The sequence below is a fragment of the Abramis brama genome (assembly GCF_963993115.1).
Source record: "Abramis brama genome assembly, chromosome: 14".
Lineage (NCBI taxonomy): Eukaryota > Metazoa > Chordata > Actinopteri > Cypriniformes > Leuciscidae > Abramis > Abramis brama.
Window position 1 is genome coordinate 34775625 of NC_139976.1, and position 15891 is coordinate 34791515.

The window sequence follows — 15891 nt, forward strand, 5'->3', positions numbered from 1 at the left end:
TCCCCGGTGCTTCGGTGTCCCTGGTATCGTTGACGAAAAATTTACAGGGGCCCCAGCGCGGGGGGGGAAGTGGCCCCCGGAGACCAAACGAAATTTTTCCGTAAAAGTCTAGTAGACCAACATACCATAAAAATTTCTTCATCCTCGGTGCCACGGTTCAGGTAGTTATTTAGGAAAAACTGCATTTTTGGGGGTTTGGGGGGGCCCAGCGCGGGGGGGGAGTGGCCCCCGGGGACCAAACGAAATTTTTCCTTAGAAGTCTAGTGGGGCTACATGCCCACCAAATTTCATGTTCCCCGGTGCTTCGGTGTCCCTGGTATCGTTGACGAAAAATTCAGTAAGGTGACGAAAAAAAAAAAAAAAAAAAACTTTGACAATCCCTATATGACCGCTTTCGCTAGCTACGCTAGCGGCAGTCATAATAATGGCTGCTGAAATTGCAGCTTTGTATCACAGGAACATATTACATTCTAAAATGTATTAAAACAAAAACAGCTATTTTAAATTTGAAATATTCACAATATTATTGTTTTACTGTATTTTTCATCAAATAAATGCAGCCTTGTCATCACTCACAGTAAGAATCAATGATGCCACAACATTGCACAGCTTCTGGTTGTGAAACCACCAATATTTAAATTCCTGAAGAAATGTGATAACCTTTCACATGCAGGGGAGAATGTGTTGGTTTGTGTTTCCCCGGTTTCACAGACAAGACTTAAGTCTAGCCCCAGACTAAAATGCATGTTCGAGCTGTTTTAACTGAAAGTGACTTGCACTGACAAATCTTAAAATATGTCAGTGCCATTGTTTTGTCTCAAGATGCAAGTAATGTTTTTTTTCCAAGCAACATTTATAAAAGCTATACCCTAATTGAACTAACGTCTAATTCTTGCTTAAAGGGATATTTCACCACTGGAAAGAAATTGGGTCATTTATATAGTAGAAATGTGAAATTATTTTAGAAGTTGGTGCCTTCTAGACTGAGAAAAGCCAGAAAATGTATTTTTGGCTCATGTGGATGAAAGACAACAACTCCCAGAATGCACTTGCTTCGCTGCCCTACGAGGACACTCCCAAGCCACGCCTACCGGTTACAGAGGGCAGTATCGGGAGAAATGATACAGCTAGGCTACTCAGCTGATCCACGTCTGCCTATAGGAATACGACGCGTATCACAGCATTCACATATAAGCTCCTTCAGTATTATCAACAGCTATCACGTTCTCGGGAGCAAATGACCCTCCTCCCTCCCCAGCTCCTCCTCTCGTCAGTCAGGATTTGGCAATTTGATTCCCCTTTGAATCAGACTAAATTCCCAAATTATGTTGTACATTAAAATATTGACATTAATGAAATCTGCAATACATTCATGTTGGTTCTGTTCTGTAACCCTAAGGGGGGTTATCGCTAATAAACAGTCCAAAATCTTTCAGCTCCTCACATCACATCATCCTTCCATTATCCCCTCTAATCTTCCAAAGAAAGTTTCTCTTAAAAGTGATTTCTAATCTTCACCATCTGCTCTCGGCAGCAGCCCAGTGCATAGATTACATGGCTTGTTTTTCTTTTTTCTGAGAAATGACAGATTAATGGAGATATCTGGCAACAGGAAGCCTACAGGATCTTGCATCATTCATAAAAATGATGTCGTCAACGACAGCGGACCGTGCTGAAGTCCAGTTGAGAGTCACTTAATCTGAAGGTCTCAGGCATAAAGATTAGGAGACAGAACTCATGCTGTGATGCATTTAGACAGAGGCGCATGCTCTCTTAAAAAGGTTCTTATTTTGAATAACTAATTACTTTGCGACTGCTAAAAAAAGTATGTTTTATATAGTATGATTGTGTGTAGAATGAATGTAATGGACGTACTACATTCGCCATGTTGTAGTCATTTGCGTCACTTCACAGCCATTCATAGATCCTCTCCCATGGTTAAGTTAAGTGTCCATCGTATGCACACTTCAGAATCATGCCAGAAGTAGGTTCTCCGGATACCCTTTTATGAGGACTGTGGATTCAGACTTACTACTCTTGTTTTTCACCTATTAGTGGGAAGCATGCGATTTCTTTCTTCTTTTTGGATTTTTGAGTGCTCGAGAAAGCTCACATTGACATACACAAAAAAGGAAACATCACTCCACGTCATTTATTTCTTCATTTTGTATTTTATTGAGGAAATATCATTTAAAAATAATGTAAAGATGATATTATTGTATATATAATTTCAGATAAATATTGTGAATATAGTTCTAAGATCAATAACTTAGTATTGCATTGAAAGCTTGAGATTTTTGCATAGTTTGTGGGAGGGGGGGGGGGATCTTTCTGTACATTTCTGGTATATTTACTACGTCCATGCATATGCTGTCTTGTGTGCAATCATTTTGCTTTATGTATGTTTTATGTATCTGCAGCATCCAGAAGAAGATGATTTTCTCAGCAGCTTGACAACATCTTCACAAATTCTGCAAAAACAAGCAGAAAAGCATTTCACACGTAAATGTGTAGGAAGTGTGAGGAGTCTATAAAGGCTTGATTTGTCTAGCATGTCGTGCAATGAAAATGTGTGTCATTTCTCACCTTCAAAATCTACTGTACCGTCGCCATTATTGTCGGCCTCTCGGACGACAGCGTCAATCTCTCTGTGGTTCATGTGTTCTCCCAGTAATTTACTCATAGCACTTCTCAGTTCCTCAGTAGTGATCGAGCCATCGCCATCCATGTCAAACTGTAGATGGGAAAAAGGAACAGAATTTATGTGGAAATACAGATGTTGTTTAGCACAGTGGTTCTCAATGATATTTGCATTTACGCTGGCCGTGACCTCTGAAGAACACACATGTACTCTATACTTGGGTCACAACCCACCAACTGAGAACCACTGATCTGCTTTCCATCCAGAGCAAATTTAGTTCATTAACTAAGGACTTCATCCTCCTCCCACCCGCTAAGATGAGAGATAACATAATATTAACAGGTCAAATGGAGTTTGCTGAAGCCAGGTGAGAGTTTCAACGCCTTCTGTTTGGTTGAATCCACAAAATACCTTAATTGCTCGTCATTGTGCATCAACAGACACATGTTTCTCTTTAGTTTGTCTTCTCACCTCTTTGAAAGCATCTCGCAGTTCCTTCACACCAATCATGCCTGCTGTTTCTGCCAAAAGCTTTGGGGTCATTAACTCCACAAAGTCTTCAAAGTCTACCCTCCCTCCCACTGAGACAAAAAGAAAGTGAAAACAGATTACAAATAGATAAACATGTTTCCCTTTACTTTACTTTTTTTGCAGGTGTATTAATGTTTTGCTAATATCGTATGCAAAACCATCATGCCAGTACTTTGAATTTAAGCCAGACAGCAACATAGTGTCGTCCCAGATCTGTTACGCGTGAAATCCACATGGACCAGATGTGGCCCGGACCTGGGCCGACACTATACTGCTGTCTGGGATGCCTGATAGAGAAAGACACTCTTTATGCTACTTACAATTCATGTTGATGTTCTGGCCCAACTCGATCAGCTCCATCTCGGTTGGCATGTAACCCATCGTCCTCATCAGGTTTCCCAGGTCCTTACAGCTAATAAGACCATCTTTATCTTTATCAAATTCATTGAATGCCTCTCTCAGCTCTGAGAACAAAGAAAGAGTCATCAAGTTCACTCTTAAAAATAAAGGTCCTTTAATTGACATTGATGGTTCCATAAAGAACCTTTGAAATCCATGGAAACTTTCCATTCCACAAAAGGTTCTTTATAGTGGAAAAAGGTTCTTTAGATTACTAAAATGTTCTTCTCACTATGTGGCGTCACACAACACTTCATTCCCTTGACTTCCATTCATGCGCATATGAATGCTGAATACTGGAAACGCAAGCTTGTGTGAAGAAGTTTCACATTTCGGTACGTTAATACAGAGCCCTGCACATGACATGCGGACAAAAATATATATATTGCGGCCACAAATTAAGAATTTGTTCCTTTCACGTATTAAGAATTCGTTCTCTGTTTTAGTAAATTGTGGCCACGATTTAAGAATTCGTTCCCAGGGTAGGTAATTAGGTAAGTAATTTTGGACAGGCTAGCAATAGCGAGCTAGCTTTGAAAGCATAAGATCTCACCCTCCCTTCAGAGCGTCTCCAAAGCCATGCCTCCTCTAAACACACGTACAGTATTAATATTAATTAGTATTAATATTAATTGTATTAATTAGTACAGCGTTAAATGTCTCAAAGCACATAACATTACAATAATAATGACTGTAAACTATTTAAAGAGCCCTGACTTGTACCACCCGACTGCTGCAGATTAATTTCGGGATTGATAGTGTTGACATAGAAACGCATAAATCCGAGTCTGAGGACATGAACCGCTCCGAGTATAACATCACGGGTTGTGTGTTGTTGGGGAAGCTTGTTGTTTTGGAACAGGAGGAACTGTAAAAGGCGGCTGTTGTTTCGTTTGCGGCGCTCGGTGACTGACGTCTGTCGAACTCTGCATAGCATGAAACCCGCTGATGACGTGTGATGTCTGCACGAGCAGGTGCGCCGAGGTATGGAAATAAATATACGTTGACAGGCAGGTATGACATCGTATGAACCAAATGCAGTGATTGGACGAACATTTTTTGGTCCTGAGACTTTCATAGAAGATATATGATTAATATAAATAGCTTTAGACCACTTTACTTAATGATTGCCATGTGCTTTCAACAAGCATAACAAAAAATGTTTCTGGAAAAAAATCGCCTATACCCTGCCTTTAAATCGTTCTCTTGTTTTAGTAAATCTTAGCCATGTTGAACTAATTCGATCCCTCGTTTTGATTTAACTAAATCAAGGGAACAAATCATCAGAATGTTGCCATGATTTAGTAAAATGAGGGAATTAGTTAAGTCATGAGAATGAATTATTACGATGTGCATGGTCACGATTATTTCATGTCCGCATGTTATGTGCAGGACTCGGCTCGGTAAACTCTGATGTGGAAATTTCGTGTGCTCAAAGTCTAGTGTGACCGCAGCATAAGGAAGACATGGTCCTTTTCAGAACTGTCCAATTTAAGGTTCTTTAGGGAGCCAAAAATGTTACATGGCATCACTGCAAGATCCTCCTTTTGAAACCTTATCAGTGTATAAACAGCACATTTCATATTCCAGTAATAAAAGCTATTAATTAGAATGAATAAATAAGTAAATAATAAAAAATCTGCAATGTTTCTAAATATTTGTTCTCATTGAAATAGTCCCAAAAATGTGTCTGTCTTAATAAAATGACATATTATATAATAATTTGTAATATCTATAATTTGTTTGCATACTTCAGTTTAAGCTTTGACAGTAGAATATCCACATATCACAACTGACAGGTGTGTTTACCTTCAATTTCATCATCTGCCAATTCTCTGTCCTGCAAAACCAAAATGACAGGTAGTTAATCCTCTCAAACGTCGTCTGGACGTCCTGGTCTCTATTTAGATTTTTTTTCCCCAGATTAATCTAAAAGGCTTATTTTAAACCCCAGTTTGATAATGATAAAAGTGCTTTTTAAAGTAGTCACAGAACATTGTAATATATCTCATTAAGAAGATACACTCAATGGCACGTTCTTCCCATTTAATATGAATTCGAGGGTTTATCGGCTGAATGTGACTAAGGGTTTAGTGTGATGACAGATTAATACCCCAGCTGATTTAGTGGGGCTGAATATGATTATGTGTCTGCTGAATCAGGCCAAACACAGACAATAATTTAATACAACACAAATCCATTAATGAAAATTTTCTGATTGCACAGCATTTCTGTTTTTCTCATATTTGGAGATTTGTTTCATACTAAAACTATTATAAAAAACTAAGAAACATAATAAAAACTTTTTTTATTTTTAAAGATAACACTTAACAATAAGGTTCCATTTGTAACAACATTAGTTTACATGAACTAAAATTCTAAAGCATCTATTAATCTTTCCCAATACATTATTAAAATCAAAAGTTGTATCTATTAATATTATTTATTGGACCTGAGTGAACCTGAACTAACAAAGAACAGTTACATTTGAATTAACGGACGTTAACAAAGATAAATAAATACTGTTACAAATATATACTGTAGCTCATTGTAAGTTGATGAATTAACTTAAGTTAACTAATGGGACTTTATTGTAAAGTGTTACCAAATTAAATAAAAGTAATTTTAAATATATATATACTAAACATAATAAAATAGGATAAAGTAATTCAACACAAATTTTTAATAACAATTTTCTAGCAGTTATGTTTTTTCCCCTCATATTTTAGACTTTTGTTTCATAGTAAAAAAGGTAACACTTTACAATTAGGTTCAATTAGTAAAGTTAGTTTATGCATTAACTAACAATACAATACATCTGTTACATGATTTATTAATCTTTGTTAATGATAGTTAATAAAAATAGTTCATGTTAGGTCAGGTGACAGGTATGTTAAATAATATTAACAGATACAAATTTTGATTTTAATTACATAAATACATGCTAAAATTAACATTAATTAAGATTAATAAATGCCTAGGAAGTAGTTTTCATTGTTCTACATGTAACCAAATGTATGTAGTTGGTTGACAAATGAAACTTTATTATAAAGTGTTAGCCATAAAATTAATAGAAATACTTTTTTTTTTTTTTAACATAATAATAAAACATCATAAAAATGATATAATCTTTAAGTTAGATGTGAGATTCAATTCGACTTTTAAGTCAGTTTAATATAATTCAAGTTGTACAACCAAGTACTTCAAAATTTAAGGCAGCAACTGTACTTAAGTGTACAGTGTAACACAAAAATAATTTTCTATAAACACAATTAGTCTGGACTGTGTTCCATAAGATGGGATGATGATGAAATAATAAATATAAGAAAACAAATCTGACATCTTCTAATGACTGTAACTGTAAATATTCAGCATACTTACAATTTTGGCTCCCCGTAAGAAGATGCATGCAGTCATAACTGTCTGTGATCGGTGTGTGTCCAAAACTGCGGATGCAACCAAGGCATAAGTACATACAGTATACCATGGATATCAGCTTATTCATAAGGTCATTATACATTAAATGCATTAAAGTTAAAGTAAACACTGTTTTGAACAGTGAATGACAATATGAATATGAATATGCTTACCCTGTACTGCAGTCAGTCTGGAGTGAGATTCTTGTCTGTGTGTGTGTTAGCTGACTCTGGTGAGTTGATCTTCCTCCCTCTGATTGACTGGCTCGGCTCATGAGGGCTTTTGTATGGTGTCAGAAAGTGACCGGGGGAGGGGTCATCCTCACACACTCAACAATCACACTCAGACACCAAATAAAGTGAACGAACTGTTCTACTTACCTTGATATTTCTGAAAAAATAAAAATCCTGTTCAATTAAATAAATAAGGTACTGTAAAAAAATCTGTCGTTTTTACAGAGAGAATGATTGCCAGAATAGCTCAGTAAAATGAATATGTAAACTTGTAAAAATATGTAAATATGTACATTTTACAGGTTAAAACTGGAAAAAAAATTGGTAAATTAAACAGCCCTTTTCTGATGAACTTGCAAAGGCCATATCGCTACAAAAATCAGATTTGTACTTTTTACATATACTGACATCCACCATAATAACACTGGAGGTAAAGAGCAAGGAACATGATGAATCAAAGTTTCACAAACTGAGGTAAATAATAATATAAGGTGCACAGTGACATGCACACAGATGCAAAACACCATCATGGTAACACATGTGACACTAAAATAATGCAATAAACATTCCTTTAACAACATCATATGTGACATAAAACCCTTATGTACACAACTGATATCAGAAAACTAGGAAGAATCAGTAAATAAAATGAAAAACCATCAAATGTGTCACACAGGGAACTCTGGGAATGTCAATTTACGGCTTTTCACAGTAAATTGTAAGATATTTGTTTACTTTTTTTTTTTTTTTTTACATTTAACAGTATTTTAGAGTGAAATTATACGAAATGTAAGGTTAGATCTATTTCACTATAGCTTTTCTCCGTTTATTACAAGATTTACTAGGCTATTAATTAATTAACAGGTTTTTACAGTCTTGAAAATTGCAATATATATATATATATATATATATATATATATATATTTTTTATTTTTTTTTATTTTTTTTACAGAGGACAAAACAAGCTAGCAGCTGGGATTTGCCAGAAATTCACAGTAAAAAAATAAATAAAAATGTTGCAGGCATTATGGAGTGGCATTTTGCATCTAACATATTTTTGGTGGAAGCAGTAGATATAATCTTGCGGGAGCGGGATTGAAAAATCCATCCAATGCAGATACAAACAGGTTTCAAAGTGTAAGTTTTGTGAAAATCATGTGCATGCGCGTGTTCAGTTCATAAAGGCGCGCAGTGTTTCTTTATAAAGTGACATCGCCATCTACCGGCCTGGCAGCAGAATACAGCGTTTTTATATTAGTCATTTTCGCGGATCCGTGTGAACAGGGATCATTTTGACAACGTTGTCGTCTTTAAGCTAAAAACATTTTCTGTTGTAGTACATCGTTGTCGTGTAAACGTACCCTAAACTAAACTAAACTAAACTAAACTAAACGAGACATGATCATGACACCAGGACAGGATCATGCGTATAAGGTTTTTTCAAAGGTTAGGGCCTGGTTTTTGCAGCATTGAAGATGTGATGTAGAAAAAGAAGAAAACAAAAAATAAATACATATCACCATCAGGTAATACGTGCACATGACACTAAAATAATGAAGCAAACATTTACTACACAAAATAAAAATATTAATAAGAAACATAACTATTTAAATAAAATAGAATTAAATATAATGTATCACACTCAGACATCTAGTCCTTTTACAGTTTTTCACCTTAAATTATTATAAGATAAAAAATGTAGGGCTAATAAAACACTTTTTACAATATTTTATATTAAAATTACGTCTCATTAAATTTAACAATCTTTCACTGTGTATGGTAACCAATGAACAGGTTGTTTAGATTTTATGCACATTATACATTTTACATAATCCTAATCCTAAATAAACATGTATTATTATTATTTATTTATTTATTTACTTTTTTGTAGTTAAATATTTTAGCATAATCTGTGCTTTTTTCAAGCACCACACAGAAATAAGGTAATGGCAAATATGTAGTATTCAACAATAGCAATACTTTTATGAAAATCTTGACACATATATGTGTTTGGTGGTATATATTTTATTTGCATCTTCCACATTAACATTACAAGCATTATAATAAGATCTGACAGATTAATCTGAAGAGATCCTCTTCTGATTGCACATTCATATTATTTCCACTGGCTGCCAATAGACAAATAGGGATTAAATGAAACACCCCTGCTGTTTCTACAAGGGCGTTAATTCATGTCATCATGATATGATAAATCCTTTCCATGAACTGTTCACAGAGATTTCTCAGAAAATGTCCCTTTTCAGAACCGTCCTACAGCTATTGTCTACATACTGCAGTAACATTACAGTCATCAGAATAATGAATACACAATGTGATGATGTGCTAATATAAATCATATAAAAACAAGACTAAAGACGCTAGTGCATGTGCATGTCAGAAGGCTTACAGAATTGTCATTAGCCGTCTTTATTGTACTCATTTGTCACGACCGTCATTGTTATTCCACAAATGTAAACTCTTTACCGCGTTGCTGTTACATAAATGTATGGTTTCATCCAAATCGTACCCAAATTCCACAAATCTGTTGCATAAGGTTCCAAAGCTTCGGCCTTGGTCAACTTAATACAGATTTGATTATTATTTATTTTATTTTTTTCCGAGGAGGGGAGTGATGTCAGAAAAGGTTATGTAACGGACAGCATCAAGGAGAAACTGAGGAGCGAGAGGCTTATATTTAGGTGTAATGGTGACCCAGGATGAAGTTCAAAGAGAAGCTGAGGAGATGAGAATATAAAAGCGAGGATAAGAAGGACAAAAGGCATCACATTTCATAAACGGATAAACAGATCAGAGGCAGATGGGCAGATTCATGTTAAGGTCCCGCTTTAATGGCTTCCAAAAGCACTTTATTTCTTTTTTTTTAGAAGTCATTTTATTAGTTATAGCTAGAATATAGTGTATAATAAATATAATAAAATATACTTGTAATCTTTTCTGTCATGATGTTTTCATATTTCATATCAAAGAACTGTTGCCAAACATAACATGCTAGAAACATAATAATCACAGCAATAATGATCCAGTCATCTTAAGTATTTGCCCATTTAATTCCAAAGTAACGGTGACTTGTTTTTGGCTGGGAAGTGTAGTGAAACCATGGTATTTTTAGTAAAACTGTGGTTATACAAATGGTAATCAATCCACAGAAAAACCACTTTTACTATAATAAAACCATAGTTAATTTAAAGTGGTATATTTTTGGTACAGAGATACCTTTTATGACCAGTTAAAGCCTGGATGGACATGCATTTTACGATGGGTGTAGGCTACTGTATAATTCTCACAAAATTACTCATTTTGTTTATTCACTCTCAGAAATAATGGTACAAAAGCTGGCAATGATAATTATAACAGCCAAGTAGTAACAAATATGTAATGATGTGAAACCTATTGTACTGTACTATTAATTATTTTGAAGCAATACTTTGATGTGACATGGGTTTAAAATAGCTTGCCTAATATAAACACAAAATATTATAGTTCATAAAAAAGAATTGGAAAAAAATCCAGGTCCAGGCACTCAGTAGGATGCAAAAGTTAAGTAGCCTTTATTATTTTAAAGGGCTGAAGCATTAAAACACCAACGCGTATCGGCCCACTGGCCTTCATCAGGGTGTTGGTTAATGCTTTAGCCCTTTAAAATAATAAAGGCTTTTTAACTTTTGCATCCTACTGAGTGCCTGGTCCTGGATTTTTTTCCAATTCTTTTTTATGAACATTTAACCCTTCCATGAGCACCAGAGGATACAAGGGATACCAGCAGCGCTCCAGTTCCCCTTTGTCTAGTCTACAAAATATTATAGTGTTATTTTCCTGTTGTAAGACAAATGCTGTTCTATATGCATTTCATCTATGAATTTATGTTGTTTTACGCTGACTAATAGACTCAAACCTGTAGAGCGACTTTGCCTTCTCATTTCACTCTTCAACACGCCACTAAAAATTAAGACTGTGAGTGTGTGTGTGCGTGGATTCTGTATAGTAATGAAATGCGTATTTAGAAAACATTAGAAACCCTTAATTTGACTTCACCCGCACTTCCGGTTTCCGGTCGGCTCCCGCCCCGCTCCGCCATCATGAAGTCCTGAACAAAAAGCGAATGAGGCAGGAAAAGAAAAACAGGGACGGACCTGTCGATGACAGAAATAGGCGAATTAAATGCATGACGCCGACGGCATGACAAAAAATGATAAAAATACGCGCGGCAGAGGCGGAATATCGGACTGTAGTTTAAAGTGCTCATTCGTTGTGTTTGACAATCAGCTGATCGAGTCCGTTAACGGTTAACCACAGTATTATCCATTCAATTATATTATGATCGGACTGATTACCGGCCGCTGATCGCGATCGTTACGTTAGAAGTAGATGGATCGCTATTCAAATCGATCGCTTTTTGTGAAGTGAGAAAGGAGAAGAAGAGGCCAGATTTTCCCCAGCAGGCCGGGAGCTAGCTGACTCTAGCTAGCTACAGTGGATCCCATAAACCACGGTAGGACAGGCTCGTGTAAATCATTTAATGCAGGGCTGGATGACATGCATGGCGTGGAATATCGCTAAACTGTGATTTTTGTTGTCTATACGTTATCTGCAGCTGTTTTTGCAGTGCATTTGATGCGTGTTGGGTAATTGCATTCATAGGCTTGCACAATGTACATAACGTACATTCGCATCGTTTCATTTTCCTTGTGCTTCATCAACTGATTGTGCAACATAATCTATTTAACCTGGTAAAGCCTGACATACAAGTTACAAATCATTTTAAAATGGAAGAGTTTATTGAACCTTTAAACAAAATATAAAAGAAAATCTAAAAAAAAAAAAAGGGTGTGCATGTTTAGTCATATTTGATACATGAGGCTTTTATGACACATTATAGGGAAATATGGAGCTCATACTCGGGGAGAAAGCAACACCAAAGTTATTCAGAGGCTCAAATTGAGCAAAAATATGTAATTTAGTGCATATGTTATTTATATTCTGATAGCTTGAAATTCTGATGGCTTGTGATGCAAATCAATGAGGTCTGTATACAGTAAACACATTACTTACATAAAATCCATATAAGTATCAGTTATCACTCTATCTCCCAATGATAAGTCTTATTGAGATATTATTTCATATCATTACACTGCAATACAATGATGATTGAGAGATAAACATCTTTAACAATTTAAAAATTAATCTTACGTTTACTTGAAAAATCATTAAAGATTTCACAGCAATCACATCCTGAAGGTGGACATTTTTACAATCAGATGACATGTAGTAGATCAAACTATTTTTCAGCAATGTTTTGATCTTGTTGATAATTTAGAGGCCTTGGAAATTAATTTATGAAATATGCTAGTATGCATTAAAGTGTTAACATTAAAGTCACACAAGTTTTACAAAGAATCCTGTTATTTATGTGAGAGTTCCTTCTGCTCACACGTTGTATATTCTCATATTTCATCTGCTATTTCTCTTTTCTTTTTTGCATGTGTGTTTAATCTTAACATGAACATGACTCAGAGCGTCATGGAGAGGTGTGAATCTGAATTGTGTGAGTCAGGTGTCTGGTCCAGCATCCTCCTTTTGAATGCTCTTATGTGATGCATAATCAAGCACAATTATTCTCATACAATCATTTCAATTGTGGATGGTTCAGATCATCGCCCTATTTTAGTTGTTCTTATATAATGCACTCTGTTGCATCTCATTATATAGTGGCGCTTGACTGTTGGTGAACCCTTAAGAGTTTTCTGCATAAATCTGACCCGAATTGAGACAAGATCATCTAAGCCGTATAACTAGATACATAAAGTCCAATTCAATAAATAGCACAAAAAACACTATATTTTCACTTAAACTGGGAGAAGTGCCTTTGGTGTGAACCCAGTCCTGCACATTAGCTTGGAGGAATTTTGGTTTCAACTCTGAATTTGATGGGTTTACATGCAAGAACTGATTTCAACATTTCCATTGGGTGAAGATCAAAACTTGGCCTTGTCCATTCCAAAACGTTATATTTCTTCTGCGTTGTCTCGCAGGACTTCAGTTCTTAGACCGACACCTTGACATTTTCCTGCGAAGACCTGCCAAATCCGTCCTGGTTTTACATATAAAACAAAAAGCTCTATTTTGGACTCCTCTGTCCACAAACCATTCTTTCAATAGTCTTCTGGCTGGACATATATGTGGTTTACAGCCAACTTTAGACTGGCAACAATGTTAATCTTGGAGCGCTGTGCCTTTGGTTCTTTCTATCCTGCAATGCACACCCGTGATGCTTTTTTGTGACCTCCTGGAATATTAATTTGCCCCTGGACTTACTTGAATCATTTGTACACTCCTTAGATCGGACACAAAATTCTTTCATATAATGGATTTTTGAAAATGTTTCCAGAAACTTTCAGAGATCTACAAACTTCAGGATCAGACTAGATAGAGAAGATCTGGGTTTATGTCCTTTAAGTAAAATTGAACTGAACTAATGATCCACATACTTTATACCAGTGATGCACCAATATGAACATTTTGCCCGATACGATAATTTTTTATTTTGAAAGCCGATAACCGATATATTGGCAGATACATCTAAATACAAAATAGATATGTTCATCAGAATGAAGATCGATTCAATACCGTCAACCCTGCCGTTATAGCTGTTATAGGACCTGGATAAAGATAATGATGTATTAAAAAAAGAAGAACATTCTTAAGGGTTTTTCTAGCTTTGTTTAATTTTGATCAGATGCCCGTTCTGGTCCATGTTTGGAAATGGCACGTTTGATATGTTGAATGTTTCTATTATTGGTTGTTGGAATGAATTATTCATAATTTGTTGTAGAAATATAGGCCTGGCCCCTTTTTATCAGCGTTAACCCTGAGCTGTATCCTAGATTCTTGAGTTGTTTTGCTGTATGTAGGGTAGATGCTTTAAAGCTGATTTGTCCTGTTTAGTTTCTCCTAATGGTTGTATTTTAGGTTTTTTCCAGTCAATCCTATGCTGATGTTAATGTGCAAACTTCCTTTTGTTTGTGTGTGTGTGTGAAGGCGCTGGCCATGCCGTCGAGTGTGCGGGCTGGGAGTCTCAAGGACCCGGAGGTGGCGGAACTCTTTTACAAGGAGGATCCTGAGAAACTCTTCACAGACCTGCGTGAGATCGGCCATGGCAGCTTTGGAGCCGTCTACTTTGTAAGTGGCCATTAGGACATTCAGAGCTGTAGCACAGTTCAGTGAACAGAGATGAAGTGACTATCTGTGCCTCATGCGTTTCTGCTTTTATTTGTCCACTTCCTATAGGCCCATGACATCCGCACCAATGAGGTGGTGGCCATCAAGAAGATGTCCTACAGTGGCAAGCAATCTAATGAGGTGAACACAAACACACCAACACGCAGCGTTCCTGTATTTTTGGTTGTGCAAAGCAGTGCGACTTGGCTAGAATCAGTCTGCAAGAAATCTCGAGCATCATGCAGGTGGCTTTATGTAAGAGCAAGATGATGGCTCTGTTCCAAAACCTATTGAGCTGCCTCTCTGGGAAGCATTTTTAGGCATCATAGGCAGACTTCTCACACAAAGGATGTTTTAAAATGCTAGCAGAATCAACTCTTGTTTAAACTAGAGTTGCGTGTATTTCATAAACAATACACGCAAACTTATTTGAGTATGAAACAATGGGTTGAGGCAGTGTTTCCACATTGTGCCAAAAATAAAAGTCATGCTGATAACGAGAATTTACACCACTGTATGCTTACTCAAGTGTACACATAAAACAAATACGCCAGTCCCATAATGCACTGCAGCATACGCACTTATGCGGTGGAAAAATCTGCTAAAGATGGTTGACAAACGAGAAAAATTCAGTTATAACTGAGAAATGTCAGCAACGTAGTTGCTAATAAACATGCCTTTTCAATGCTTATTAGAGGGTTTGGTTGTTAGCTTAGCTACTTTCTAACAGCAAACTCCATTGAAGTCAATAGAGTTCAACAGTCTGTTCCGGAAGACTATTGCTTCAATAAACTCCCAATTGCTGCTTATTAATAGTTAGTAAGGTAGTTAAGTTTAGTTATTGGGTGATTAATGGATGTAGAATATGATCATGCAGAATAAGGCATTAATATGTGCTTTATAAGTACTAATAAACAGCCAATATCCTAGTAATATGCATTCTAATAAGCAACTAGTTAATAGTGAGAATTGTACCCTAAACTTAAGTGTTACCAACTCTTTTTATATATCTCCTACGTTTTCAATTTGATTGTCATTTTCAATGCTTCATGGGATTGTGTTTCTTTCCTTGTACTCTTTATACTTTTTTTTGTTAAGTTTGTAATGTTGTTGTGATCCTCCTCGTAGCTGGTTGGTTTGGGTCATGGCTTATAACTATTAAACGAAGACCAGAGAAACAAGGCCACTAAAAAGTGGGTGGCCACCTTTGAACTCTGAGTTGAGTCTCCTCAAGTTGATCCCTATATATTGGGCATTTTTAAATCGCTCTCTTATGAGGTTACAGTTAGGGTGCTGCCTTTGTAGGCACTAGACAGGAAGGCAGTTCATAGTGTTTTTTTGTATTGACTGGCATGTTACCAAGTTCTGTTCTTTGCAAGCCCCAGCATTGCATTCAAATTATGCAAATCAGACAGCATCTCTCTGGCCGAAATA

General features: G+C 36.2%; 3 protein-coding genes across 6 annotated transcripts in view; 1 reads left to right on the forward strand and 2 right to left on the reverse strand.

Annotated features, from left to right (window-relative positions):
* Positions 1 to 15891, reverse strand: part of LOC311096687 (integrin alpha-X-like) — a 569425-nt gene that overhangs the window by 227155 nt on the left and 326379 nt on the right. The window lies entirely within an intron of this gene.
* On the reverse strand, positions 2152 to 7339 carry cabp5a (calcium binding protein 5a). The gene is made up of 7 exons (XM_084136049.1): positions 7162 to 7339; positions 6953 to 7017; positions 5381 to 5411; positions 3493 to 3636; positions 3113 to 3222; positions 2587 to 2734; positions 2152 to 2471 (listed from the first exon to the last, which is right to left on the reverse strand). Exons 2-7 carry the CDS (start codon positions 6986 to 6988, stop codon positions 2443 to 2445), a joined length of 498 nt encoding a protein of 165 aa, XP_083992175.1. The 5' UTR covers positions 6989 to 7017; positions 7162 to 7339; the 3' UTR covers positions 2152 to 2442.
* The window catches only part of taok2b (TAO kinase 2b), a 28724-nt gene continuing 24109 nt past the window's right edge, over positions 11277 to 15891 (forward strand). For all 4 annotated transcript variants that reach the window (XM_084135981.1, XM_084135982.1, XM_084135979.1 and 1 more), the window contains exons 1-3: positions 11277 to 11731; positions 14278 to 14418; positions 14527 to 14598. In XM_084135981.1, coding sequence (XP_083992107.1) covers positions 14287 to 14418; positions 14527 to 14598 — 204 coding nt within the window. In that variant the 5' untranslated portion in view covers positions 11277 to 11731; positions 14278 to 14286. The remainder of the gene's footprint in view (positions 11732 to 14277; positions 14419 to 14526; positions 14599 to 15891) is intronic.

What these genes read in the sequence shown, in the direction of transcription:
- cabp5a (XM_084136049.1), bottom strand. Translation starts at nt 6,988, where the DNA reads ATGACTGCATGCATCTTCTTACGGGGAGCCAAAATT. An exon ending in CCAGAACATCAACATGAATT is followed by an intron (nt 3,223 to 3,492) that starts GTAAGTAGCATA and finishes TTTTTGTCTCAG; the next exon opens with TGGGAGGGAGGGTAGACTTT. An exon ending in CGGTACAGTAGATTTTGAAG is followed by an intron (nt 2,472 to 2,586) that starts GTGAGAAATGAC and finishes TTGTTTTTGCAG; the next exon opens with AATTTGTGAAGATGTTGTCA.